This window comes from Coregonus lavaretus (assembly GCF_964263955.1).
Source record: "Coregonus lavaretus genome assembly, chromosome: 1".
In the NCBI taxonomy this organism is placed as follows: Eukaryota; Metazoa; Chordata; class Actinopteri; order Salmoniformes; family Salmonidae; genus Coregonus; species Coregonus lavaretus.
The window spans coordinates 29,595,046-29,622,553 of record NC_139988.1 but is presented as its reverse complement, the minus strand read 5'-3'; the positions used below and the strand labels follow the sequence as shown (position 1 = coordinate 29,622,553).

The following is a 27,508-nucleotide window of genomic DNA, read 5'->3' as shown; positions in this document are numbered from 1 at the left end:
TAAACTTTATACTGTAGTAAATAATGAGATTGATTTGAAAGAATTGACCAACACAACTCTTGGAAGTGGAGTAGAGGAAGAGGGAGGGATGGAGGAGACTGCAGCTTTGTAGTTCATGGGTGTGAAAGTCCTGCTTTGAATGCATGTCTTGTCATCCCTGTGTTTAACATCTTGTTGCAAATTCCGGAAACTAGTGGCAAATTTGTCAAAATACAGCCCCAAATACATACAAAATTTTGAGATTTTAATTTATGTAACCTATCACACATAGGCCCACTTCAGTGACATTTACATTAAATACTTTTTTTTAAAGACATTTGTTTTGCTTTAGTAGCAACAACAAAATCCCAATACATTCCATGCAATAATTCTGATTTATGTTTATCATTGCATAGCCTGCAGAACCAACAGTTAATTCATCTCAATAGTGGCTGGCTGTTTAGATGCCAATATTCGTACTTTCTAGAAATGTATCTAGCTAGCTATATAGGTTGAATTTATGTTTGTTTATTGTAATGACTTAGAATATTTACTTATCAAATTAACGATTAATAAGCAGTGGAGCAATTGGAATCTATTTTAAACAGGGTATGTGAAGCCAGCTCTCTGGAGTCCTCATTTTCAAAACAAATCAAATCATGGCGGCCCGCGTAAGATGGAGTTTTCTACAGTTGATTCGGTCACGAAATACATCACATTTAAGGTTTGAGTTTCAAAATGTTCTATTAAATTAACAGTTCTGCTTAGGTATACCAACTTAATGAACGCCTTGCTGTGATTTCAGCACGATTGGCTGCCAATGTCGTTAGGAAATAAGCTAAGGTTGACCATACTAGCTAACGACGTTACAGTAGCTAAATGCTAACTGCCACATCGTCGATGTCAAACCTAGTCCTAGCCTAATCCCATCATCATGTTGCGCAGCTGAAATGTCCCACATTTTATAAATCATAAAGTTCAGTCTGCAATCACGGTGGGCCATGAAGTATAACAAGAACTCTGTTTACCTGGGTCTTCTGTAGTTAGCTAGCTAAACCCATCAGCATCTTGATTGAGTGAATAGCTAACTTTTTGAGTACCTAGCGAACGACGTTAGCTAGCTAATGTATCTATCTAAAACTATTCCCAGTTTTGTTTTGCAGTCTGGTCATTGAGGCATCGACTAGTCAGTGTCACCGCACAACCATAGGTATCTAGCTGATTTATCGTTTCTTTGCTTTTTGACAGTCTCAAGTTAGATTTTGCAAGGCCAACCGAAGTAACAGGTTTGGAAGGATAAACCCACTCTGTTTAACGAATGTCCGACCATCTAAATACATGACATGTACTGTCTGTTATAGGTTTCCAATTAAGATGAGAAACCAGTTCCACACACAATGTATTGGCCATAACTTCAGAAAAGTTCCAATTCTGCCTCTGACTGGATCCACACAGTCTGCAGGTGAGAAACCGTCCTTTTTGATCTCATTCATATTTACTAACTAGAAGAACGACATTCAAAGGGTACAGTTGTCATGTTTTCTGTAGTATATACAGAGTAGGCCTACTAGCTAGTGGAACTACAGGTAACTGCCAAAATAAAGGAAACACTTGCTTAAATGTGGGATGCAAAGTATATTGAAAGCAGGTGCATCCACACAAGTGTGGTGCAGGAGTTATTCTCTTTGTGTGAATTTCTGGCAGACTAGACGCTGTGTTGCGTATTGCTGCCTTTCGCAGGTCGGAGGCCAGATTGCACATTTTGGTCCCCCCCAAAAAATGGGAAGTGGAAACTCTCTTAAATTGCACTCTCTAACCCTGCACCTATACACTATACCCAAAAACCCATCACATTTTTACATTACATTTTAGTCATTTAGCAGACGCTCTTATCCAGAGCGACTTACAGTTAGTGAGTGCATACATTATTTATTTTTCATACTGGCCCCCCGTGGGAAACGAACCCACAACCGTGGCGTTGCAAACGCCATGCTCTACCAACTGAGCTACATCCCTGCCGGCCATTCCCTCCCCTACCCCAGACGATGCTGGGCCAATTGTGCGCCGCCCCATGGGTCTCCCGGTCGCGGCCGGCTATGACAGAGCCTGGATTCGAACCAGGATCTCTAGTGGCCTTAGACCACTGCGCCACTCGGGAGATCACCCTATCCCATCCCACTACTTTGGCCCTAATATCCGGCCTGGGAGGATGGAACCCCTTTTCTCAAAACTCCCTGTAGATCTTCTGCACTAAAATCTCTCTCACCCAAATATTTTTCTGTGGCTGCAACTACCACATCTATGTTCTGTGATTTCCACTCCATCAGTGCAGTGCAGTTGATCACCATGGCTATAAACGCAAGAAATCCAACCTTACTAAAAAAAACATCCTCTCTGGCTCTCCCTTCAGGCCTACTCACCTTTGGACTGTCCTCTAGTCCAGGGGTGTCAAACTCATTTTAGCTCAGGGGCCACATGGAGGAAAATCTATTCCCAAGTGGGCCGGACCGGAAAAATCATGGTATATATAACTTAAAAACAACAACTTCAGATTGTTTTCTTTGTTTTAATACGATCAACATACAACATAAAGCTGGAGCCTGAGGACAGTGTGTCCAAAATAGTACAAGCACAACATCACTATTAATCATAAAACACGTCAAGTTTATTTGAAAATTCTAAAGAAAAAGAACACACAAACACACAATGCCTCAGTGATTAACAGAACTGTTTCACAGATCACAGAACTATATCAGGGTGTCATTTCTCAGGCAGAAATGTAGATACAAATAATGAAATCCTGTTCCCCAAACAAGTGCAAGAACCACAGAGTCAAGAATAGGTTAAATATACAAATAAAATAAAAACAATCAAAAACAATAGCACATCAACATAAAAACATATAAACATAAAGCTGGAGCCTGAGGACAGTGTCCAAAAGCACAATATCACTATTAATCATAAAACACCTCAAGTTATTTGAAAGTTCTGAGGACAAAGAACACACAAACACACAATGCCTCAGTGATTCACAGAAGTATATCACAGATCACAGAACTATATCAGGGTGTCATTTCTCAGGCAGAAATGTAGATAAAAATAATGAAATCCTGTTCCCCAAACAAGTGCAAGAACCACAGAGTCAAGAATAGGTTAAATATACAAATAAAATAAAATCAATTAAAAACAATAGCACATCAACATAAAAACATATAAACATAAAGCTGGAGCCTGAGGACAGTGTCCAAAAGCACAATATCACTATTAATCATAAAACACCTCAAGTTATTTGAAAGTTCTGAGGACAAAGAACACACAAACACACAATGCCTCAGTGATTCACAGAAGTATATCACAGATCACAGAACTATATCAGGGTGTCATTTCTCAGGCAGAAATGTAGATAAAAATAATGAAATCCTGTTCCCCAAACAAGTGCAAGAACCACAGAGTCAAGAATAGGTTAAATATACAAATAAAATAAAAACAATTAAAAACAATAGCACATCAACATATAAACATAAAGCTGGAGCCTGAGGACAGTGTCCAAAAGCACAACATCACTATTAATCATAAAACACCTCAAGTTATTTGAAAGTTCTGAGGACAAAGAACACACAAACACACAATGCCTCAGTGATTCACAGAAGTATATCACAGATCACAGAACTATATCAGGGTGTCATTTCTCAGGCAGAAATGTAGATACAAATAATGAAATCCTGTTCCCCAAACAAGTGCAAGAACCACAGAGTCAAGAATAGGTTAAATATACAAATAAAATAAATTAAAAACAATAGCACATCAACATAAAAACATATAAACATAAATCTGAAAGCGTTGCTCAAACTCCCGTAACAGTCCCGTTATTTTATCTTTGAACTGCTTCATGTCTGCCACATGTTGGGTCGCGCACAAATTTTTCAGACAGGGGAAGTGAGCTGCATCACCACCGGCAAGTTGCGTCTCCCACAATGACAGCTTCAACTTGAAAGAACGTATGCTGTCATAATACTGCGTGACAACTTTGTTGCGCCCTTGCAGCTGTTTGTTCAAGTTATTCAGGTGCTCTGTAACATCCACCATAAATGCAAGGTCCTGCATCCATTCTGCGGAATGAAATTCTAACACTGGTTTGCCCTTTTCTTCCATGAACTGTTCAATTTCTTCTCGTAAATCAAAGAAACGCCTCAGCACAGCACCTCGGCTTAACCATCTTACCTCAGTGTGGTATGGCAGGCCATAGATGTGGTCTTTCTCTCTGAGAAGGCTGTCAAACTTTTGGTGATTCAGGCTTCTGGATCGGATGAAATTAACAGTTTGGATGACCACCTTCATGACGTTATCCATCTTTAATGACTTGCAACACAAAGCCTCCTGGTGCAAAATACAGTGAAAAGTCAAAAAATCACGTCCTCCATTTGCAGATTGCACTTTCTCTCTGAACTTTGTCACAACGCCTGCTTTTTTCCCGATCATTGAGGGCGCACCATCTGTAGCCAGGCTGACAGCGCGGGAACAGTCCACTCCGACCCTGTCCAGCGCGCCGACGAGTGCGGTAAAAATATCAGCTGCTGTTGTTGTATCTGTCATCGGCACCAACTCCACGAACTCCTCGGTGACGGTCAATGTGTCATCAACTCCGCGGATGAAAATGGCCAATTGTGCAACATCTGTAATGTCCGTGCTTTCATCAATTGCAACCGAAAACGCAATAAATGACTTTACTTTTTGCTTCAACTGGCTGTCCAAATCCACTGAAAGATCGGAAATCCTGTCTGCAACTGTGTTTCTTGTCAGGCTGATATTTGCAAAAGCCTGCCGCTTTTCAGGGCATACAATCTCCGCTGCCTTCATCATGCATGTTTTTACAAATTCACCCTCACTAAATGGTTTTGAAGCCACTGCGATTTCATTAGCAATGAGGTAGCTAGCTTTCACTGCAGCGTCACTGATGTCTCGGCTGTGAGTAAACACAGACTGCTGTTTCTTCAGACCCGCCAACAGTTCATTCACCTTCTCTCATCTCCGCTGTCCTTGAAAGTTGTCATATTTGTCGGCATGAAGACTCACATAGTGGCGACGAAGGTTATATTCTTTCAGCACTGCAACATGCTCTGAACACACCAAACATACAGCTTTCCCATTCAATTCCGTGAAGAAATAGGATGACCATTTTTCTTGGAACACTCTGCACTCTGCGTCCACTTTTCTATTTTTTGACAGAGACATATTGGGGCAATGAGGGTGCCAAAGCACATCATGTTAAAAGTAGAAGCCGTAATAAATATCGCGGGCAAAACAAAGTAGCTCATTGGCTGCACGTGCTTGACCTACTTGCTCTGCCCCGGTATAAACAGCTGGTAGAGCACGGCGCTTGTAACCCCAAGGTAGTGGGTTCGATCCCCGGGACCACCCATACACAAAAATGTATGCACGCATGACTGTAAGTCGCTTTGGATAAAAGCGTCTGCTAAATGGCATATTATTATTATTTATTATTATAAACAGTTTGCTTGCTTAACACAATTGCTATTGCGCCATCCAGTGGACGCAATTGGAACAGCAGTTTATTTTATTGAAAAATTGCAGCGCATTTTTATACTTTACAAAATTATTATTATTATTATTATTTTTTTATTATTATTATTTTTTAATCATCTCGCGGGCCGGATTACACCCGTTTGCGGGCCTGAACCGGCCCGCGGGCCGGACGTTTGACACCCCTGCTCTAGTCTCTTCACTGCCTCACTCAAACTCAACTGGTCTCACTTCGGCTCCCCAGCTGCAAGGGCGCCCCCACAGTTGACACAGTGCTTTCTTTATCCCAACTTTACACTACCACTGACTATGCCCTCCTGCACATTTCTCACATTGTGGGATCTCCTTTCTACACACTGCTGCAACATGTCTGAATCCTTGGTACCTAAAGCACCGTAGCGGGTTCGGAACATAGGCCCTCACAGAATAGCAAATATAACCTAACCTGACCTTATCAGGTAGAAACTCTCTGTCAAAGCTCAACGAGACAGACAGGGCATTCTCAGTTTCATTGCTCAACGCTATCCCCCGGTCATCCCTTTGAGCATGATACAGGTTAAGCCCCGAGACACGTGATGCACAGTGCCTGCTGCCTCTGGGCAGAGGATGCAGAAAAAATCTAAACAATTCCACTTTTCGAATCTTTCAAAGATGTAACCGCTCCCAGTTTGTCCTTTATCGAGCATGAAACAATGTACGGTTTGGGCAAAAAGCAGGAATCCACCTTTTCCAAAAAATCTCACTCCTACCGGTCCAAAATCATCTCTGATAGGACTCCCATGGCAAACACTGAAAGTATCTACCACACCTGTAGCCGCAGGTACTTCATCCTGGTCTGGCTCAACTTCAGAGCACTCACTACTGCCGACTGATGTTCTCAAGAGCGCAAGTAGATTTATAGGTAATTGTACTTGGTTTGTATTCAGGAGAAGAAGGTGGGAACTCAGGAGACAAAGGATTGAACAAAGGTTTGTAATCAGGAGACGTAGGTCTGTACTTAGTGTCATTTTTACGCGTTCGTGTCATCACATCCTGGTTCCCGAGTTAATTAAGCAATTAACAATCCATCATGCTTAGGGTCATGTATAAAAATGCCCAGTTGCCCATCATTTTGGCTACCATGGCTAGAAGAAGAGATCTCGGTGCCTTTGAAAGAGGGGTCTCAATGGAGCATAGGGGGATTAACGGGGTGTGTGTGTCTCAGTCACCAGATCTCAACCCAATTGAACAGTTATGGGAGATTCTGGAGCAGCGCCTGAGAAAGCGTTCTCTACCACCACCATCAACAAAACACCAAATGATGGAATTTCTCATGGAAGAATGGTGTCGCATCCCTCCAATAGAGTTCCAGACACTTGTAGAATCTATGCCAAGGCCCGTGGTGGCCCAACGCTCTATTAAGACACTTTGTTGGTGTTTCCTTTATTTTGGCAGTTACCTGTAGCTATATGCTCTAATGATTGCGGTTACAGTTGTATTGATAACAATATAGATTTATTGATGTATAATGTATTGAGTGTCCAGGAGGACAAATTATGGGAATAGGATAGGTTGACTCTTTTTATTTTGTAAGTATTTTTTTTACTGTAGGGATTACTGTTGTTTTCTTGTGTTTTGTCTATATTGTGTCTATTCCATCGGGGACCACGTTGGAAACAAGTGGAATCGCTTTAATGTGTTATTCCCTGGGTTGTACTCAGTGCATCTTTTCCCCAATCAATCAATCAATCAATCAATCATTCCATTGTGTTTCAGTGCGACACTTGTCAATTCAGACACAGGACACTCCAAACCCCCGGAGCTTGAAGTTCCTCCCTGGTAAGCCTGTGTTGGGGGCGGGGACCCTGGACTTCCCCTCTCCAAGCTCTGCAGAGTGCTCCTCCTTAGCCAGGTTAGTACTGTTGTTGGTTAACAGGGCAAATTGTGTTGCAACATTTGCCTTTTTAGGAGCAATTGGAAATATGAACAATGAGCAGTAACCATGACAAAACCAGACAGTATGAATAAACTCAGGTTTTCCAACGTGAATCACAAATTGTTCTCAAAACATCAGCTTGTTTGATTTTCAGAGTGTGTGAGAACCAGTGACATTTGTACATGAACTGCTGTAGGAGAACTTGAACCGAAGATAATAATTTGTGCTCTAGGAACGTATTTCTTAGAGGTTTACTGTACTGACTAGCGTAAGTTACAGTTTTGTGCATGCCTCAAGTAAAAATCAATAGCAAAGTGCAATGTGCTTCTCCACTGTTTGTTGACCCCCTTTGGTTTCCATAGGAACCTGTTTGAAATCGAAGGAGTGAAAAGTGTGTTCTATGGCCCTGACTTCATCACAGTGACCAAGGTACCCAATAAGTAAAGTTTAAACCTTCATTTACCAACCCTATCCATTTACTCTGGGATATGGTGTGCATTTAGACCATGATGACTGAATGGATCATGTCACAAATACAATTTAACATTTTCTGATTCAATTTATGGGCTATGTTCCAATTTTCAACATTCTCCCAAATTGTGCACTTGCACAATCCTTGTCATTGATTTAAAAACATAGGATTGGTATAAGCATTGGCAAGAGTGCGTTTTCACCATTGCTAAATCCATGCAAGAAAGTGTGCAAGTGCACACTTCGGGAGAAGGGTGGGGAATCGGGACAAAGCCATGTTGATTTACTAACAGGCCTTTGCATGTTTTGTCTTGCCCTTGCCAGGCAGATGACGATGTGGAGTGGACAGACATCAAGCACCATGTCATGGATGCCATCACTAAGTTCTTTGACAGTGGAGACCCCATAACCACGGGGGTGACCCACCATGAGAGCAGTGAGTATGACAGGAACAACACTCTTCTTCATATGGGTGTTGAGGGTCAATCTGTACTGTACTGTCATCTTGATAAATCGCATACATATAATGAAAAAGTTTTTTTTTGTATTATGAATTTAAGACTTCACCATGCTGTTCCTGTCTTAGGTCACTCTGAAGATGATGATGAAATTGTTTCAATGATTAAGGAGCTTCTAGATACACGGATCAGGTAAAGTTTCAGTGGGGTCTGAAATTATTGACACTGTTGATAAAGATAAGCAAAAATGACTGTACAAAATAAATAATTATAATATTGAGCCATGTATGCAAAAACAAAAGGGAACTTATATTATTTTGTACTAATACAACTGCTCAGAGAAAGAGATTTTGTTTGAAAAGTAATCATTGTTTTTCTCAAAAAAACAGGGGCCAAATTTATTGACACCCTTGTTTTCAATACCTTTCAAGGATAATGGCATTGAGCGTTTTTCTAAAATGTTTTATGAGATTTGAGAACCCATTGGGAGGGATCTTGGACCATTCCTCCATACAGAATCTTTCCAGATCCTTGATATCCTTCATCTGCGTGTCACGGTTTCGGCCGAGGCGGCCCCTCCTCCTTGTTCGGGCAGGTTTCGGCGGTCGTCGTCTCCGGAGTACTAGCTGCCACCGCTCTATGTTTCTTGTTTGATTGGTTTTGTCTGTTTGTCACACCTGTTTTGTGTTATGTCTCAATTAGCACCCTATTTAGTTTCCTTGTTGTTAGTTAGGTGTTGTGTGTAATTGTTCCATGTCGTGTTGCTGCGCTGCATGTATTTTGGTGCGCTATTTTGTGCTTTCCTCCTTGTTTGTGTTTTAGGAGTAGATTACGCACTTGTTGATTGCGCCCGTTTGTATACGCCTGTGCGCGCTTTTCTCGCCTCCGGGCTGGTTTTGGATATTTATTGTGATATCTACTAAAGTATTTTTGTTGGATTTTACTTCTGCCTCCTGCGCCTGATTCCACACCACACCTACCATAGCAACTCCTGACAGAATTACACACCACATATGGAATCAGCAGGAGCACCCACTGACATCATGGAGGAGCGTCTTCGCGGTCAAGAGGATCGAATCAACCAGATCGGGCACGCCTTGGACCGCGTAATGAACACCCTCCATCGATGGGAAACCAGCGGGGTACCCACACCCCCACCTATCGCACCATCACCATCGGACAGCCCGCCCGTCCAACTACCGGAACCCAGTGGGATTCGGCTCTCGCTCCCGAGGGCGTACGACGGCACCGCTGCCGGGTGTCAGGGGTTCCTATTACAAGTGGAACTCTACCTTGCCACCATACACCCGGCGCCCTCGGGAAACGAGAGCGTTTCCGCCCTCATCTCCTGTCTCACCGGCAAGGCGTTGGAGTGGGCCAACGCCGAATGGAGGGGAATAGACGCCGCCACAGTCACCTATGCGGAGTTCTCCCGCCGCTTCCGTGCTGTCTTCGACCATCCACCAGAAGGGAAGGCGGCGGGGGAGCGTCTATTCCACCTCCGACAGGGGATGAGGAGCGCTCAAGAGTTTGCGCTGGAGTTCCGGACTCTAGCGGCTGATGCAGGGTGGAATGAGAGGGCCCTCATAGACCACTTTAGATGTAGCCTTCGGGAGGACGTCCGCAGAGAGTTAGCGTGCAGGGATACTACACTAACATTTGACCAGCTGGTGGACATGGCCATTCGGCTGGACACCCTGCTCGCGACCCGCGGACGTCCCAGGTGGGGGCCTCCCATTCCATCCTCCAGCGCCTCCGAGCAGAGCCCGATGGAGCTTGGAGGTGCTCGCGCAAGAGGGAAGAGAGGAAGGAACCCGAGGGGGGCAGTCTCCTGCACCAACTGTGGCCGCGGAGGGCACACCGCGGCTAGGTGCTGGGGAGGGTCCCCTGGTGAGGGAGATGGCAGGTCACACATTGGGGAGTCCTCCCAGGTGAGTAGGCGCCCTACTTACCCAGAGCTTTCTGTCGTACACATTACATTACCTGTTTGTTTCCCACAGGTTGCACCTCGTTCCCAGCATAAGGCGCTAGTCGATTCAGGCGCAGCTGGGAATTTTGTAGATCGTAAATTCTGTGTTAAGTTAGGGATTCCCCTCCTTCCAGTCGATAAACCCTTCCCTGTACATGCCTTAGATAGTCATCCGTTAGGATCTGGGTTAATTGGGGAGGTCACGGCGCCACTTAGGATGATGACGCAGGGGGGTCATGAGGAGACGATTCAACTCTATCTGATCGACTCTCCTGCGTATCCGGTGGTACTGGGGCTTCCCTGGTTGATTACCCATGATCCTACGATTTCGTGGCGAGAGAAGGCTCTTAAAGGGTGGTCTGCTCAGTGTGAGGGGCTATGTCTGGGTGTTTCCGTAGGGGCGACCTCGGTGGAGAGCCCGAACCAGATGCCAGCACTGCACATTCCGCCTGAGTATGAGGATTTGGCACTCGTGTTTAGTAAGACCAGAGCGGCAAGGTTGCCACCTCATAGACAGGGGGATTGTGCGATAGACCTCCAGACAGGAGCTGCGCTCCCGCGGAGCCATGTGTATCCTTTGTCACAGGAGGAGAAAAGGGCAATGGAGACTTACATTGCCGAGTCCCTGAGACAGGGATACATACGGCCCTCCACTTCTCCCGCGTCCTCGAGCTTCTTTTTGTGAAGAAAAAGGATGGAGGTTTGCGTCCGTGTATTGATTACCGCGGTCTCAATCAGGTGACTGTGAAATATAGTTATCCACTCCCGCTGATTGCGACCATGACGGAGTCATTACACGGGGCACGGTTCTTCACAAAATTGGACCTCAGGAGCGCATATAACTTGGTGCGCATTAGGGAGGGCGATGAGTGGAAGACAGCATTTAGTACTACCTCCGGCCATTACGAGTATCTCGTCATGCCATATGGGTTAATGAATGCTCCATCAGTCTTCCAATCGTTTGTAGATGAGATTTTCCGGGACATGCAGGCGCAGGGAGTAGTGGTGTACATAGATGATATTCTTGTGTACAGTTCTACTCGGGCCGAGCATGTAGCCCTGGTGCGCAGGGTATTGAGGAGACTGTTGGAGCATGACCTGTATGTCAAAGCCGAGAAATGTCTGTTCTTTCAGGAGTCAGTCTCCTTTTTGGGTTACCAGTTGTCTGCGTCAGGGGTGAGAATGGAGGTGGACCGAGTGTCCGCCGTGCGTAATTGGCAAACCCCAACTACGGTTAAAGAGGTGCAGCGGTTCTTGGGTTTTGCGAATTACTACCGAAGGTTTATCCGGGGTTTTGGACAGGTGGCAGCTCCCATAACGTCTCTTCTTAAGGGGGGTCCGGTGCGCTTGCAGTGGTCGGCTGAGGCGGACAGGGCCTTTGGGAGACTGAAGGACCTGTTTACCTCGGCTCCGGTGCTGGCGCACCCGGATCCCACTTTACCCTTCCAAGTAGAGGTGGACGCGTCTGAGGCCGGTATCGGGGCAGTTCTTTCACAACGGTCCGGCACACCACCTAAGCTCCGCCCCTGTGCTTTTTATTCTAAGAAGCTCAGTCCGGCGGAGCGGAATTATGACGTAGGGGACAGGGAGCTGTTAGCCGTAGTACAGGCCCTAAAGGTGTGGAGGCATTGGCTTGAGGGGGCTCAGCACCCTTTCCTCATTCTGACCGACCACCGTAACCTGGAATACATTCGGGCAGCTAGGAGACTGAATCCTCGCCAGTCTCGATGGACTATGTTTCTCGCCCGGTTTGTGTTCAAGATCACTTACATCCCTGGGTCCCAGAACGGGAGGGCAGATGCCCTGTCCCGGCGGTATGACACGGAGGAGAGGTGCGTGGAGCCCATTCCCATACTACCGGAGTCTTGTCTGGTGGCACCGGTGGTGTGGGAGGTCGATGCGGAGATCGAGCGGGCATTACGCACCGACCCTAGCCCTCCACAGTGTCCGGTGGGTCGGACGTACGTCCCGCTCGAGGTCCGGGATCGGCTGATTTATTGGGCTCACACGTCCCCCTCCTCTGGACATCCAGGTATTGGCCGGACAGTGCACTGCCTTAGTACGAAGTACTGGTGGCCAACGTTAGCCAGGGATGTGAGGGTTTATGTCTCCTCCTGCTCAGTGTGTGCCCAGTGTAAGGCGCCCAGACACTTGCCCAGGGGTAAATTACAACCCCTGCCCGTTCCACAACGACCCTGGTCTCACCTCTCGGTGGATTTTGTTACCGACCTTCCCTCCTCACAAGGGAATACCACCATCCTGGTCGTTGTGGATCGGTTCTCGAAGGCCTGTCGTCTCCTTCCCATGCCGGGTCTTCCTACTGCCCTACAGACCGCTGAGGCTCTATTTACTCACGTCTTCCGGCATTACGGGGTACCCGAGGATATAGTGTCTGATCGAGGCCCCCAGTTTACCTCCAGAGTCTGGAGAGCCTTTATGGAACGGTTGGGGGTCTCGGTGAGCCTTACCTCGGGTTACCACCCGGAGAGTAATGGGCAGGTCGAACGAGTCAACCAGGATGTGGGTAGGTTTCTGAGGTCATATTGTCAGGGCCGGCCGGAGGAGTGGGCGAGATATGTGCCCTGGGCCGAGATGGCACAGAACTCTCTCCGCCACTCCTCCACGAGACTAACCCCTTTCCAGTGTGTGTTAGGGTACCAGCCGGTTCTGGCACCTTGGCATGAGAGCCAGATCGAGGCCCCTGCTGTGGATGAGTGGGTGCGGCGCTCGGAGGAGACGTGGAACGCTGCACACGTCCATCTGCAGCGAGCCATCCGTCGACAGAAGACGAGCGCCGACCTACACCGCAGTGAGGGGCCAGTGTACGCACCTGGAGATCGAGTCTGGCTCTCAACCAGAAACCTGCCCCTCCGCCTGCCCTGCCGGAAGCTGGGTCGGCGGTTTGTGGGGCCTTTTAAAGTCCTGAGGAGATTGAACGAGGTGTGTTACAGGTTACAACTGCCCATTGATTACAAGAATATTAACCCCTCGTTCCATGTGTCTCTCCTCAGGCCGGTGGTAGCTGGTCCACTCCAGGACTTTGAGATTGAGGAGACTCCTCCGCCCCCGTTGGACATCGAGGGGGCTCCGGCGTACACTGTTCGGACCATCCTGGATTCGAGACGCCGGATGGGGGGTCTCCAATATCTCGTGGAGTGGGAGGGGTACGGTCCGGAGGAGCGGTGCTGGGTGCCGAGGAGGGACATTCTGGATCCGTCCCTGCTGACCGAATTCCATCGTGGTCATCCTACGCGCCCTGCTCCGCGTCCTCCTGGTCGTCCCCGAGGCCGGGGGCGGCGCACGGCTGGAGCCGCGCGTCAAGGGGGGGGTACTGTCACGGTTTCGGCCGAGGCGGCCCCTCCTCCTTGTTCGGGCAGGTTTCGGCGGTCGTCGTCTCCGGAGTACTAGCTGCCACCGCTCTATGTTTCTTGTTTGATCGGTTTTGTCTGTTTGTCACACCTGTTTTGTGTTATGTCTCAATTAGCACCCTATTTAGTTTCCTTGTTGTTAGTTAGGTGTTGTGTGTAATTGTTCCATGTCGTGTTGCTGCGCTGCATGTATTTTGGTGCGCTATTTTGTGCTTTCCTCCTTGTTTGTGTTTTAGGAGTAGATTACGCACTTGTTGATTGCGCCCGTTTGTATACGCCTGTGCGCGCTTTTCTCGCCTCCGGGCTGGTTTTGGATATTTATTGTGATATCTACTAAAGTATTTTTGTTGGATTTTACTTCTGCCTCCTGCGCCTGATTCCACACCACACCTACCATAGCAACTCCTGACACTGCGCTTATGGACTGCTCTCTTCAATTCAAACCACAGGTTTTCACTAGGATGGCCATTGCAAAATGTTGATATTGTGGTCAATTAAAAATTTTAGTGGATTTCGATGTGCTCTGGGTTATTATCTTGCTGGAAGATCCACTTGCGCCCAAGTTGCAGCCTCCTGGCAGAGGCAACCAGGTTTTTGGCTAAAATGTCCTGGTACTGGGTAAAGTTCATGATGCCGTTGACCTTAACAAGGGCCCCATGGCCCTCCCGAGTGGGGTCAGCATCGCAGTGTTGCAGCGTCACTACAGCCTGGGGTTCGATCCCAGGCTGTGTCATTACCGGCCGTGACCGGGAGTCCCATAGGGCGGCGCACAATTGGCCCAGCGTCGTCCGGGTTAGGGGAGGGTTTGGCCATAAGGGCTTTACTTGGCTCATCGCGCTCTAGTGACTCCTTTTGGCGGGCCGGGTGCCTGCAGGCTGACTTCGGTCGTCAGTTGAACGGTGTTTCCTCCGACACATTGGTGCAGCAGGCTTCTGGGTTAAGCGAGCGGGTGTTAAGAAGCTCGGTTTGTCGGAGGACGCATGACTCGACCTTCACCTCTTCCGAGCCTGTTGGGGAGTTGCAGCGATGAGACAAGACCGTAATCACAAAATTGGGGAGAAAAATAAAGGCCCCAGGACCAGTGGAAGCAAAATAACCCCATAACATCAAATATCCACCACCATATGCATCTTTCTTTCGACGCAATACCCACAACTTGTGTACGTAGCCAAAGAGCTCTATTTTCATGTCATCCAACCAAAGTAAATGCCTGGAGTTTGCTAAACAACATTGGCACTTGGATTGGAACCGGTGCTATGGTCAGATTACACGAAAATAGAGCTATTTGGCCATGCACACCAGTGGTGGGTTTTGCGTTAAAAGAAAGATGCATATAGTGGTGGATCTTTGATGTTACAGGGTTATTTTGCTTCCACTGGTCCTGGGGCCCTTGTTAAAGGTAGATTCAGCGATTATAACATAGATGCAGAACGTAAACAGCATAGTGGGTCATGCTGTGAACAGTGTGACGCGAACCCATATCAAGGGTGCCAATAATTTCGGACCTGAATGTATATAGTGTTTTCGGTCATAATCATAAAAGATCATGAGATTTTAATCCCACCCCTAGCTACTCTCAGCCCATTCCACCTATCTCCGTAGACCACCCTCAGGCAGATTGTTTGGGCACTGAAGTTGTTCCACAAACAAATTATAGAAGTGATGTTGATATGAAATAAAGACTATAGTAATATTATCTTCAAGGACAGCTCAGTACAAATTCTCCCATCCCCTTCCCCCTCTTAAACCTCTCCTCTTCTTCCTCCCCTCCATTCTTCTCTCCCTCCTAGTTTTTAATAACAATTGTAATAATACCTGTTATGTTGTTCAATGACAAATACACTAACCTAATAAACCCTCCCATCTCCCACAGGCCCACAGTGATGGAGGATGGCGGTGATATAATATTTAAGGGCTTTGAGAACGGCACGGTAAAGCTGAAGCTGGTTGGCTCGTGCACCGGCTGCCCCAGCTCCACTGACACCCTGAAGAATGGCATCCAGAACATGCTGCAGTTCTACATCCCGGAGGTGGATGATGTGGAACAGGTGAGAGGCAGAAAGGAGAGGGAGAATGGAGAGAGAGAGAGAAGGAGGGAGGGAGGGACAGGGAGGAGGGGAAGAAGAGAGTGAGAAGGAGGAGGGAGAAACCCATAGAGAGGCAGAATGAGGATAAATGGAGAACGTGAGGAGGGAGGGACAGACGGGGAAGAGGGGAACAGCATTAAGCTTAGTTATGTCTGTCAGTTATTGATAGATGGATTTGTATGTTTAATGTAATGACTAAAATATTCCACCCCGATACTGTATAACTGTGTAAACTGTGTTAGAGTTATAAGACAATAAAACCACTAACAGGGAAGGGGGCCTAGAAACTGTTAAAGTTAAACAGGCCGCCTAAAGGTGGGCGGAGCAAGGTCCTTTTTGTGTACGCATATAAAAAGACTGTTCTTTTTAGCGGGAGAGCTCTCTGAATAAACCTGATAATTGTATGCTGAGACTGTCTGATTCATTGAACTGGAGCTTTACAACCTTCAGGACTCAGACAAAGATATTGAAAAGTTCAGTTAGAACATTTGAGAGAGAAATTCTCGTGACAGTTATAGCTGTTATTTTTGTTTTGTTTCTGTAGGTGGAAGATGAAGTGGATCATGTCAACGCAAACGTTTTCACAGAGTTGGAACGCAAGTTAGGAGACATATAAAACTACTGTCGCTGTTGTCTTTCATTTACTCAAATACTGTATATGCACCTGTTACAATGAAGCAAGACCACATACTGGCGCTTACACTACCGGTCAAAAGTTTTAGAACACCTACTCATTCAAGGGTTTTTCTTTATTTTTACTATTTTCTACATTGTAGAATAATAGTGATGACATCAAAACAATGAAATAACACATATGGAATCATGTAGTAACCAAAAAAGTGTTAAACAAATCAAAATATATTTGAGATTTGAGATTTTTCAAATAGCCACCCTTTGCCTTGATGACAGCTTTGCACACTCTTGGCATTCTCTCAACCAGCTTAACCTGGAATGCTTTTCCAACAGTCTTGAAGGAGTTCCCACATATGCTGAGGACTTGTTGGCTGCTTTTCCTTCACTCTGCGGTCCGACTCATCCCAAACCATCTCAATTTGGTTGAGGTCGGGGGATTGTGGATGCCAGGTCATCTGATGCAGCACTCCATCACGCTCCTTCTTGGTAAAATAGCCCTTACACAGCCTGGAGGTGTGTTGGGTCATTGTCCTGTTGAAAAACAAATAATAGTCCCATTAAGCCCAAACCAGATGGGATGGGGTATCGCTGCAGAATGCTGTGGTAGCCATGCTGGTTAAGTGTGCCTTGAATTCTAAATAAATCACAGAGAGTGTCACCAGCAAACACCCCCACACAATAACACCTCCTACTCCATGCTTTATGGTGGGAAATACACATGCGGAGATCATCCGTTCACCCACACCGCGTCTCACAAAGACACTGCGGTTTGAACCAAAAATGTCCAATTTGTAATTCCACAAATTAACTTTTAAGAAGGAAAACCTGTTAATTGAAATGCATTCCAGGTGACTACCTCATGAAGCTGGTTGAGAGAATGCCAAGAGTTTGCAAAGCTGTCATCAAGGCAAAGTGGCTATTTGAAGAATCTCAAATATAAAAAATATTTTAATTTGTTTAACACTTTTTTGGTTACTACATGATTCCATATGTGTTATTTCATAGTTTTGATGTCTTCACTATTATTCTACAATGTAGAAAATAGTAAAAACCCTTGAATGAGTAGGTGTTCTTAAACTTTTGACCGGTAGTGTATATTACAATGTAAAACTTTTGACCGGTAGTGGATACTGTCTGTCACTTCCATTGGAAAGGCTGAAAACTCTGAAGATGGCTTTCATGTTGTTATAGTTTTGATATTTCTCTGCAGGTTGATTTACAGTGATTTACTTTACATGTTTTTGAAAATAGTATTTTCTGATGAAAAGGACCTTCTGTGATGGTTTGAGTTTTAAGGGATATGGTTTATATCTGTCCCTAGGCCAAGCATGACCAATTGTTTATATGAAAATGTATGATTACAAGATATTACCCAATTACAACTACTAAATTATTTAGCTGTATTTGTTTCTTTGTGAATACATTGTTTAGAAATCTACACACAGTAATCACATTTTTGGCATGGGCACATTTATATTTAATCTCTCGTGGACAGACTACGTAAACAAATGGTACCGTAGCTCTGTCATGATACAATGGGATAACGAGCAGCATTAGTTCCGGTGCTCAGGTTTTTCATCACTGGTTATTTAGACAAATCCCGATTTCGCAGGTGTTAGCATCGTTCAAATTTTGGAAGGGGAGGGGACATTTGGCCCATAGACTTGCCCGTAACTTGCAAAGAGAGAGGGTGGAGCACATCGTTCCGGTTCTGGTCCTCGTTCTATATTTTCTCTTAACATGTATGGACCCAGAACTTAATCGAGCATCTGACCAATTATGCAGGACTTTAGTTCTGGGTTAATCAAAGGTTAATTTATAGTCATCATATAGACAGCAGTACATATACTCCCAAAGAAAGCTTAATGTGACAAGGAATACTGTGATAAATGCTGTGCAGTGATTAATGCTCTTTGAATGGATACCATCACCCATTTGCTTGTATACGCATTGCAATTGTAACAGCTCCCTATTCCCGATACTGAAGTTAGAATCATACTAGTTTCACAAAGGAAAATGTAATGGTTATTTTGTCCCATTCGTGGAATCCTCTCATTGTATTCTTGTATTGCTCTCGTTTTCAGAAACCAATACTTGTGGGAATGTCCTAAATGTGAAAACACTGTTGATATTACTTTGCTGTCTTTATTGAGTTGATGTTGGAAAGAATCAGATTTATATGAAGACACACACAGTACACTGAGTGTACAAAACATTAGGCACACCTTCCTTTATATTGAGTTGCACCCGCTTTTGCCCTCAGAACAGCCTCAATTTGTCGGGGCATGGACTCTAATATAATAATAATAATAATAATAATAATAATATAATAATATGCCATTTAGCAGACGCTTTTATCCAAAGCGACTTACAGTCATGCGTGCATACATTTTTGTGTATGGGTGGTCCCGGGGATCGAACCCACTACCTTGGCGTTACAAGCGCCGTGCTCTACCAGTTGAGCTACGAAAGCATTACACAGGGATGCTGGCCCATGTTGACTCCAATGCTTCCCACAGTTGTGTCAAGTTGGCTGGTAGTGGATCTCTACTCCGAATAGCTCGCTCCATCTCATCCCACAGATGTTCAAGTGGATTGAGATCTGGTGACTGGGCAGGCTACTGCAGTAAGCTGAATTCACTGTAATGTTCGTGGAACCATTCCTGGACATTCCTAGCCCTGTGGCATGGGGCAATATCCTGCTGAAAAAATTAATTTGCAGATGGATACACTGCTGCCATGATTGGCAATGATGTTCAGATATCCTGTGGCATTCAAACATTGCTCCACTTTTATCAAGGGGCCCAATGTGTGCCATGAAAACACCCCACACCACCACCAGCCTGCAATGTTGACATGCGGAATGATGGATGCATGTACTTGTGGTTTTCTCCATGCCCTAATCCTCCCATCAGTGTGAAACAGCAGGAACTGGGATTCATCAGGCAATGTTTTTCCAATTCTCCAGTGTCCAGTGTTTTCGTTCCTTAGCCCACTGCAACCACAGTTTTTTGTTTTTTGCTGAAAGAAGTGGAACACTAAGGTCGTTGGCTGCCATTCCCGATTCGTGTCAAGGTACGACAAGTTGTTGATTATTTTATGAGTCTTTGGGCACGATGGTGTACTGGACTGTCAGTTTACTAACTGTAGCCCATCTGTTGCTCTGCACAATTCGTGTCAGCCTTCTTTGTCCTTTTTCATCAATTACCTGTTTTCAACCACTGGCCTGCTGTTGGCTGTATGTCCTTTGGGTGGTGGACCATTCTTGATACACACGGGAAACTGTTGAGCGTGAAAAACCCAGCAGCGTTGCAATTCTTGACACACTCAAACCGGTGCGCCTGGCACCTACTACCATACCCCATTCAAAGGCACTTAAATATTTTGTTTTGCCCATTCACCCTCTGAATGACATACACAATCCATGTCTTAATTGTCTCAAGGCTTAAAAATCCTTCTTTAACCGGTCATCCCCCCTTCATCTACACTGGTTGAAGTGGTGGTGACATCAATAAGGGATCATAGCTTTCACCTGGTCAGTCTATGTCATGGAAAGAGCAGGTGTTCCTAATGTTCTGTACACTCAGTGTAATATTTTCCATATAATTATAATTTATTTCTCACACAGTATTTAACATTTTCTCCAAGTTGCAACAGAGCAGCAGTGATACTTCAAGCTTTTCCCCCAGTGTGGGTTGCATTTATTGTTCGTCTGTAGACTATTTAGCCACTGGTCGAGGATGAGCCTTGTTACCGGTAATAACTCCTTACATGTATCATGAGTCATGACTCATGACCGTAAAATAAACAAAATGACACTACACCTGTACATAGACCTGACCCCATTCCAGAAGTTACAGCGCCTTTAGAAAGTATTCACACCCCTTTACTTTTTCCACATTTTGTTGTGTTACAGCCTGAATTTAAAATTGATTAAATATAGATTGTGTGTCACTGTGTCACATCTCCTCCCGTTGCTCCCCTCCGGTGCTCTGATTCGCCGGTCTACTGAGCCACCGGTCTGAGCGCACCACCTCGGCAACACCGGAATGGAAACCCAATGCACCCTAATCACCTCCAGCACACCTGCACCTCATCATCTCATCACCACCCCTATTTAGCCCTGGACTGTTCTGTATGATGTTGTGTGTGATTGTTAAGCTTTGTGTCGTTTACTCTATCTTTGTTATTTCTCTTGCTCATTGTTAAGTAAACCTTGACCTTGTTAATTCCTGTGTCTGCGTCCTGCCTCTTCGTATACTCAGTACGCGTCACAGAATCACACACCAAACAAAAATGGATGCAACAGGAGTTTCCCAATGCCTCGACCAGCACCAGCAGCAGCTTGCCCAGTTGAACGCCGCCATGCAGGAAGTGCTCCAAACTCTGCATAATTTGCCCAGCGCTCCAGTTCCACCTCAGGGAGCGGCGAGTGCCCCCAATCCACCTGTTTCCGTGCTATCACCCACTCCTGCGGGAACCCTCGCCCTACCGGAGCGCTATGATGGTAAAACTACTAAATTTAGCGGCTTCCTGCTACAGGTTTCCCTTTATCTGGCGCGTCAGCCTGGGGCATATCCATCTGACCAAGCCAGGATAGCGCTGGTGATTTCGCTTCTTAAATAAAAGGCACTGGATTGGGCCACGGCAGTCTGGGAAGGAGAGGAGGCAGTGGCGCTTCCCTACCCCACCTTCCTCGTTAGGTTCAGGGCGACGTTTGATCATCCCACGGAGGGAAAGGATAGGGGTGAGCGTCTCCTCCATCTACAACAGAGAGAGGGGCCCGCGTCCGAGTATGCTCTGAGCTTTCGCACGATGGCGGCATCTTCCAGCTGGAATGAGCGTGCTCTGCGCACGGCCTACAGGAGAGGCTTACGGGAGGACATCAAGACGGAACTTGCATGTCGGGATGACGAGATGGACCTTGATACCCTCATCACCACGTCCATCCGTCTTGACGACATGTTGAGAGAGAGACGGCGTTCACCAACACCTCCCGGAGCCTCGACGTTCACCCCATCTGAGCTATGGAAGCCGCCCTGCTTCCGAGTCCTCACCCATGGAGGTGGGCAGCACCCCCTACACCACCACGGACCACAGATCTCCTGGTGGCTCCCTATCTAGGCGGTATGACTCCCGTCGCCGCTCCGTGAGTGTTACGTCAGCTCCTATCACAAAACCATTGTTTTTAGTTTCCATAACGATGACTGGTTATTCCTTCTCTTCCATTTCTACCGCAATGATAGATTCTGGATCAGTGGGGAACCTTATAGATAGGGAGCTGGTCTCTGAATGGGGGTTGCCCACCGTGCCACTGCCATCTCCGCTACACGTCACCTCACTGGACAATAAACCCCTTGGATCAGGCACCATTACGCACGTCACTCTCCCCATCAACATCACCATTCCCACACTACCGGAGCACCACGAGGAGCTGTCATTCCACATCGTCATGTCACCCCTTCACCGGATCGTCTTGGGATTGCCCTGGCTCAGACTACACAACCCCACCATCAATTGGAGCACCAAGAGGATCACAGCCTGGTCCACCTCATGCCGGAAGACCTGCCTGCCGGTGGTTTGTTGTTCCACGTCAGTGGAGAGTCTGGTGTCCGCCCTCCAGCCCAACATTCCACGTGAGTACGCAGATCTCTCCTATGTCTTCTCTTCATTAAAGGCTACGTGTCTCCCTCCTCACAGGCCCTGGGACTGCGCCATTGACCTGCTGGAGGGACAACACCCCCCGAAGAGTCGCATTTACCCCCTTTCCATGGCGGAGACTGAGGCCATGGAGAAGTATGTGGCGGAGACCCTGAAACAGGTTCATCAGACACTCTACCTCTCCTGCCTTCGCCAGCTTCTTCTTCGTGGCCAAAAAAGACGGAGGACTGAGACCATGCATTGACTACAGGGGGCTGAACGCAGTCACCACCAAGTACCGGTACCCCCTACCTCTGGTGCCATCGAGCAGCCCGGTACTTTACCAAGATGGACCTGAGGAGTGCCTACAACCTGATCCGAATCCAGGAAGGAGACGAGTGGAAGACCGCATTCAGCACTACCTCAGGCCACTATGAATACTGCGTCATTCCCTACGGCCTCGCAAACGCACCTTCTGTGTTCCAGTCCTTCGTCAATGACGTGTTCCGGGACATGCTGAGTAGACAGGTGGTGGTGTACAGTCGTGGTCAAAAGTTTTGAGAATGACACAAGTATTGGTCTTCACAAAGTTCGCTGCTTCAGTGTTATGAGATATTTTTGTCAGATGTTACTATGGTATACTGAAGTATAATTACAAGCATTCCATAAGTGTCAAAGGCTTTTATTGACAATTACATTAAGTTTATGCAAAGTCAATATTTACAGTGTTGACCCTTCTTTTTCAAGACCTCTGCAATCCGCCCTGGCATGCTGTCAATTAACTTCTGGGCCACATCCTGACTGATGGCAGCCCATTCTTGCATAATCAATGCTTGGAGTTTGTTAGAATTTGTGGGTTTTTGTTTGTCCACCCGCCTCTTGAGGATCGACCACAAGTTCTCAATGGGATTAAGGTTTGGGGAGTTTCCTGGCCATGGACCCAAAATGTCGATGTTTTGTTCCCCGAGCCACTTAGTTATCACTTTTGCCTTATGGCAAGGTGCTCCACCATGCTGGAAAAGGCATTGGTCGTCACCAAACTGTTCTTGGATGGTTGGGAGAAGTTGCTCTCGGAGGATGTGTTGGTACCATTCTTTATTCATGGCTGTGTTCTTAGGCAAAAATGTGAGTGAGCCCACTCCCTTGGCTGAGAAGCAACCCCACACATGAATGGTATCAGGATGCTTTACTGTTGGCATGACACAGGACTGATGGTGGCACTCACCTTGTCTTCTCCGGACAAGGTGTTTTCCGGATGCCCCAAACAATCGGAAAGGGGATTCATCAGAGAAAATTACTTTACCCCAGTCCTCAGCAGTCCAATCGCTGTACCTTTTGCAGAATATCAGTCTGTCCCTGATGTTTTTCCTGGAGAGAAGTGGCTTCTTTGCTGCCCTTCTTGACACCAGGCCATCCTCCAAAAGTCTTCGCCTCACTGTGCGTGCAGATGCACTCACACCTGCCTGCTGCCATTCCTGAGCAAGCTCTGCACTGGTGGGGCCCCGATCCCGCAGCTGAATCAACTTTAGGAGACGGTCCTGGCAATTGCTGGACTTTCTTGGGCGCCCTGACGCCTTCTTCCCAACAATTGAAACTGTCCTTGAAGTTCTTGATGATCCGATAAATGGTTGATTTAGGTGCGATCTTACTAGCAGCAATATTCTTGCCTATGAAGGCCTTTTTGTGCAAAGCAATGATGACGGCACGTGTTTCCTTGCAGGTAACCATGGTTAACAGAGGAAGAACAATAAATTCAAGCACCACCCTCCTTTTAAAGCTTCCAGTTTGTTATTCTAACTCAATCAGCATGACAGAGTGATCTCCAGCCTTGTCCTCATCAACACTCTCACCTGTGTTAATGAGAGAATCACTGACATGATGGCAGCTGGTCCTTTTGTGGCAGGGCTGAAATGCAGTGGAGATGTTTTGGGGGGATTAAGTTCATTTTCATGGCAAAGTGGGACTTTGCAATTAATTGCAATTCATCTGATCACTCTTCATGACATTCTGGAGTATATGCAAATTGCCATCATCAAAACTGGAGGCAGCAGACTTTGTGAAAATTAGTATTTGTGTCATTCTCAAAACTTTTGACCACGACTGTACATCGACGATATCCTGATCTACTCGGCTACGTTCGAGGAGCACGTCAGTAACGTCCGACCTGTCCTACTCCGCCTCCGGGAACACAGCCTGTTGGTGAAGGGGGAGAAATGCGAATTCCACCAACAGGCCATCTCCTTCCTGGGATACCGGATCAGTCCTCAGGGGGTGTTCATGGAAGGAGTGAAGACGGACGCCGTCAGGTCATGGCCAGTTCCCACCACCATCAAGGGCCTACAGAGTATCCTGGGCTTCGCTAATTTCATCAGGTCCTTCAGCTCCATAGCCGCCCCGCTCACCTCTCTCCTTAAGGGTGGGCCTCAGAAGCTGGCCTGGAACCCTGAGGCTGACGCTGCCTTCAAGAGGCTGAAGGAGAGGTTCACCACAGCGCCCATCCTAAAACACCCAGATCCATCTCGTCCTTTCATCCTGGAGGTGGACGCATCGGAGGAGAGCGTGGGTGCGGTCCTCTCCCAGCGACATGGTAAGCCAGAGTAAATGTATCCCTGTGGCTTTTTCTCTAAAAAGCTTACCCCCGCAGAGAGGAACTATGGAGTTGGAGACAGGGAGCTGTTGGCGGTGGTCCTCGCTCTGGAGGAATGGAGTTGGAGACAGGGAGCTGTTGGCGGTGGTCCTCGCTCTGGAGGAATGGAGACACTGGCTGGAGGGCGCAGTCTATCCATTCCGGATTCTTACTGACCACCGGAATGTGGAGCACATACGGGCAGCGAAACGGATGAACTCTCATCAAGCCAGGTGGGCCCAATTTCTCACTCGCTTCCAATTCATTCTGTCCTACCGCCCAGGATCCCAGAATGTGAAGGCCGACGCACTCTCCAGGATGCACCATACCGGAGAAAGGAAGGATCTGGGGGGTCCTATCCTGCCCTCGTCTCTCATCGTTGCTCCTGTCGTTTGGGATGTGGACGAAGACATCCACCTGGCGGCTCAGGAGGACCCAGCTCCTGCCAACGCCCCGCTGGGGCACGTGTATGTACCCACCAGTGTCCGTGACCGCCTGCTGATCTGGGCGCACACCACCCTTACGGCAGGGCACTCTGATATTACATGCACCCTGCATTCTCTAGCCCAAAAATACTGGTGGCCCACCTTGGCTTCTGATGTCTACCGCTACGTCAACTCCTGTTCTGTATGTGCCCAAATGAAGACACCTCGGAACGCCCTGGCAGGCAAACTAGTTCCTCTCCCTGTGCCTCAGCGACATTGGTCACACCTGTCCATAGACTTTGTCACCTACCTTCCACGTTCTGACGGCTTCACCACAGTCATGGTGGTCGTAGATCGGTTCTCCAAATCATGCCGTTTTTTGCCACTAACTGGTCTTCCGTCTGCTCTCCAGGTCGCTTAGATCCTGTTCCCACGGGTCTTCCGGCATTATGGACTTCCGGAGGACATTGTCTCGGACCGTGGCCCCAAATTCACCTCCCGAGTGTGGAAGGCTTTCCTGGAGAAGATCGGGGCCACGGCCAGCCTCACTTCCGGGTATAGGCCTCAGCCGAATGGGCAGGTTGAGCGCATGAACCAGGAGCTGGGGAGGTTTCTTTGTTGCCACTGTCAGGACCGGGAGTGGGCGAGGTTTCTTCCCTGGGCAGAATATGCCCAGAACTCCCTCGTTCACTCCTCCACTGGGCTCACTCCCTTACAGTGCGTCCTGGGGTACCAGCCGGCCCTGGCCCCTTGGACACCCAGCCAGACCGATGCGCCCGCTGTCGACGAGTGGTTCCACAGGGCCGGACAGGTCTGGGACGCCGCCCATGTCCATCTCCAGAGGGCCATTCGTCGGCAGAAGGACCAAGCCGACCGCCACCGCAGTGAAGCCCCTGTATTCCAGCCTGGGGATCGTATCTGGCTGTCCACAAAAAACCTCCCTCTCCGCCTGCCCTGCAAGAAACTGAGCCCCCGGTTTGTGGGGCCGTTTAAGGTCCTCCAGCGGATAAATGAGGTATCATACCGGCTGCTCCTTCCTCCTCACTACCGTGTCTCACCCACTTTTCATGTGTCTCTCCTCAGGCCGGTGGTTCCTGGTCCTCTGGCAGATGCCGTCCCTTGGGGTATGGCTCCTCCGCTCCTGGAAATTGACGGGAGTCCGGCGTATGCGGTGAGGGACCTGCTGGACTCCAGGTTCCGTGGGGGATGGCTCCATTACCTGGTGGACTGGGAGGGGTATGGTCCTGAGGAGAGGAGCTGGGTTCCGGCTGGGGACGTTCTGGACCCCAACCTAATTCGGGACTTCCACCGTCGCCGCCTTGACCAGACCGCTCCTCGTCCTCGGGGTCGTCCTCCTGGCCGGCGACGTCCAGCGGCTGGAGGGTACTGTCACGTCTCCTCCCGTTGCTCCCCTCCGGCGCTCTGATTCACCGGTCTACTGAGCCACCGGTCTGAGCGCAACACCGGAATGGAAACCCAACGCACCCTAATCACCTCCAGCGCACCTGCACCTCATCACCACCCCTATTTAGCCCTGTACTGTTCTGTATGATGTTGTGTGTGATTGTTAAGCTTCGTGTCGTTTACTCTATCTTTGTTATTTCTCTTGCTCATTGTTAAGTAAACCTTGACCTTGTTAATGTCTGCGTCCTGCGTCTTCGTATACTCAGTACGCGTCACACACTGGCCTACACACAGTACCCCATAATGTCAAAGTGGAATTATGTTTTTAGAAAATGTTACAAATTCATTAAAAAGGAAAAGCTGAAATTTCTAGAGTCAGTAAGTAAGTATTCAACCACTTTGTTATAGCAAGCCTAAATAAGTTCAGGAGTAAAAATGTGCTTAACAAGTCACATATGTTGCATGGACTCACTGTATGCAATAATAGTGTTTAACATTACTTTAGAATGACTACCTCATCTCTACAATGATCTGTAAGGTCCCTCAGTCAAGCAGTGAATTTCAAACACAGATTTAACCACAAAGACAAGGGAGGTTTTCTTATGCCTCACAAAAAAATATATAAACGCAACATGTAAAGTGTTGGTCCCATATTTCATGAGCTGAAATAAAAGATCCCAGAAATTTCCCCTACGTACAAAAGGCTTATTTCTCTCAAATTGTGTGCACAAAGGAAAAAAATAAACTTAAACTCAAGGCCAAATATACACTGGATTTGCTTACCAAGACAACATTGAACGTTCCTAGTTACCGTCTGGCCTTAAATCGGCTTGAAAATCTATGGCAAGACTTGAAAATGGCTGTCTAACAATGATCAACCACCAACTTGACAGAGCATGAAGAATTTTAAAAATAATAATGTGCAAATATTGTACAATCCAGATGTGCAAAGCTCTTAGAAACTTACCCAGAAAGACTGTAATCGCTGGCAA

General features: G+C 47.1%; 1 protein-coding gene across 1 annotated transcript; it reads left to right on the top strand.

Annotated features, from left to right (window-relative positions):
• Window positions 1-629: 629 nt before the first annotated feature.
• On the top strand, window positions 630-17,808 carry LOC311136794 (NFU1 iron-sulfur cluster scaffold homolog, mitochondrial-like). Its single transcript, XM_084171075.1, has 8 exons — window positions 630-703; window positions 1,341-1,441; window positions 7,276-7,411; window positions 7,798-7,864; window positions 8,231-8,342; window positions 8,493-8,556; window positions 15,575-15,749; window positions 16,333-17,808. Exons 1-8 carry the CDS (start codon window positions 639-641, stop codon window positions 16,402-16,404), a joined length of 792 nt encoding a protein of 263 aa, XP_084027201.1. The 5' UTR covers window positions 630-638; the 3' UTR covers window positions 16,405-17,808.
• Window positions 17,809-27,508: the final 9,700 nt, after the last annotated feature.

Coding starts and splice junctions, on each gene's coding strand:
- LOC311136794 (XM_084171075.1), top strand. CDS start 639: ATGGCGGCCCGCGTAAGATGGAGTTTTCTACAGTTGATTCGGTCACGA. Junction 7,412..7,797: donor GAGTGCTCCTCCTTAGCCAG/GTTAGTACTGTT, acceptor TGGTTTCCATAG/GAACCTGTTTGAAATCGAAG. Junction 8,343..8,492: donor GGTGACCCACCATGAGAGCA/GTGAGTATGACA, acceptor TTCCTGTCTTAG/GTCACTCTGAAGATGATGAT.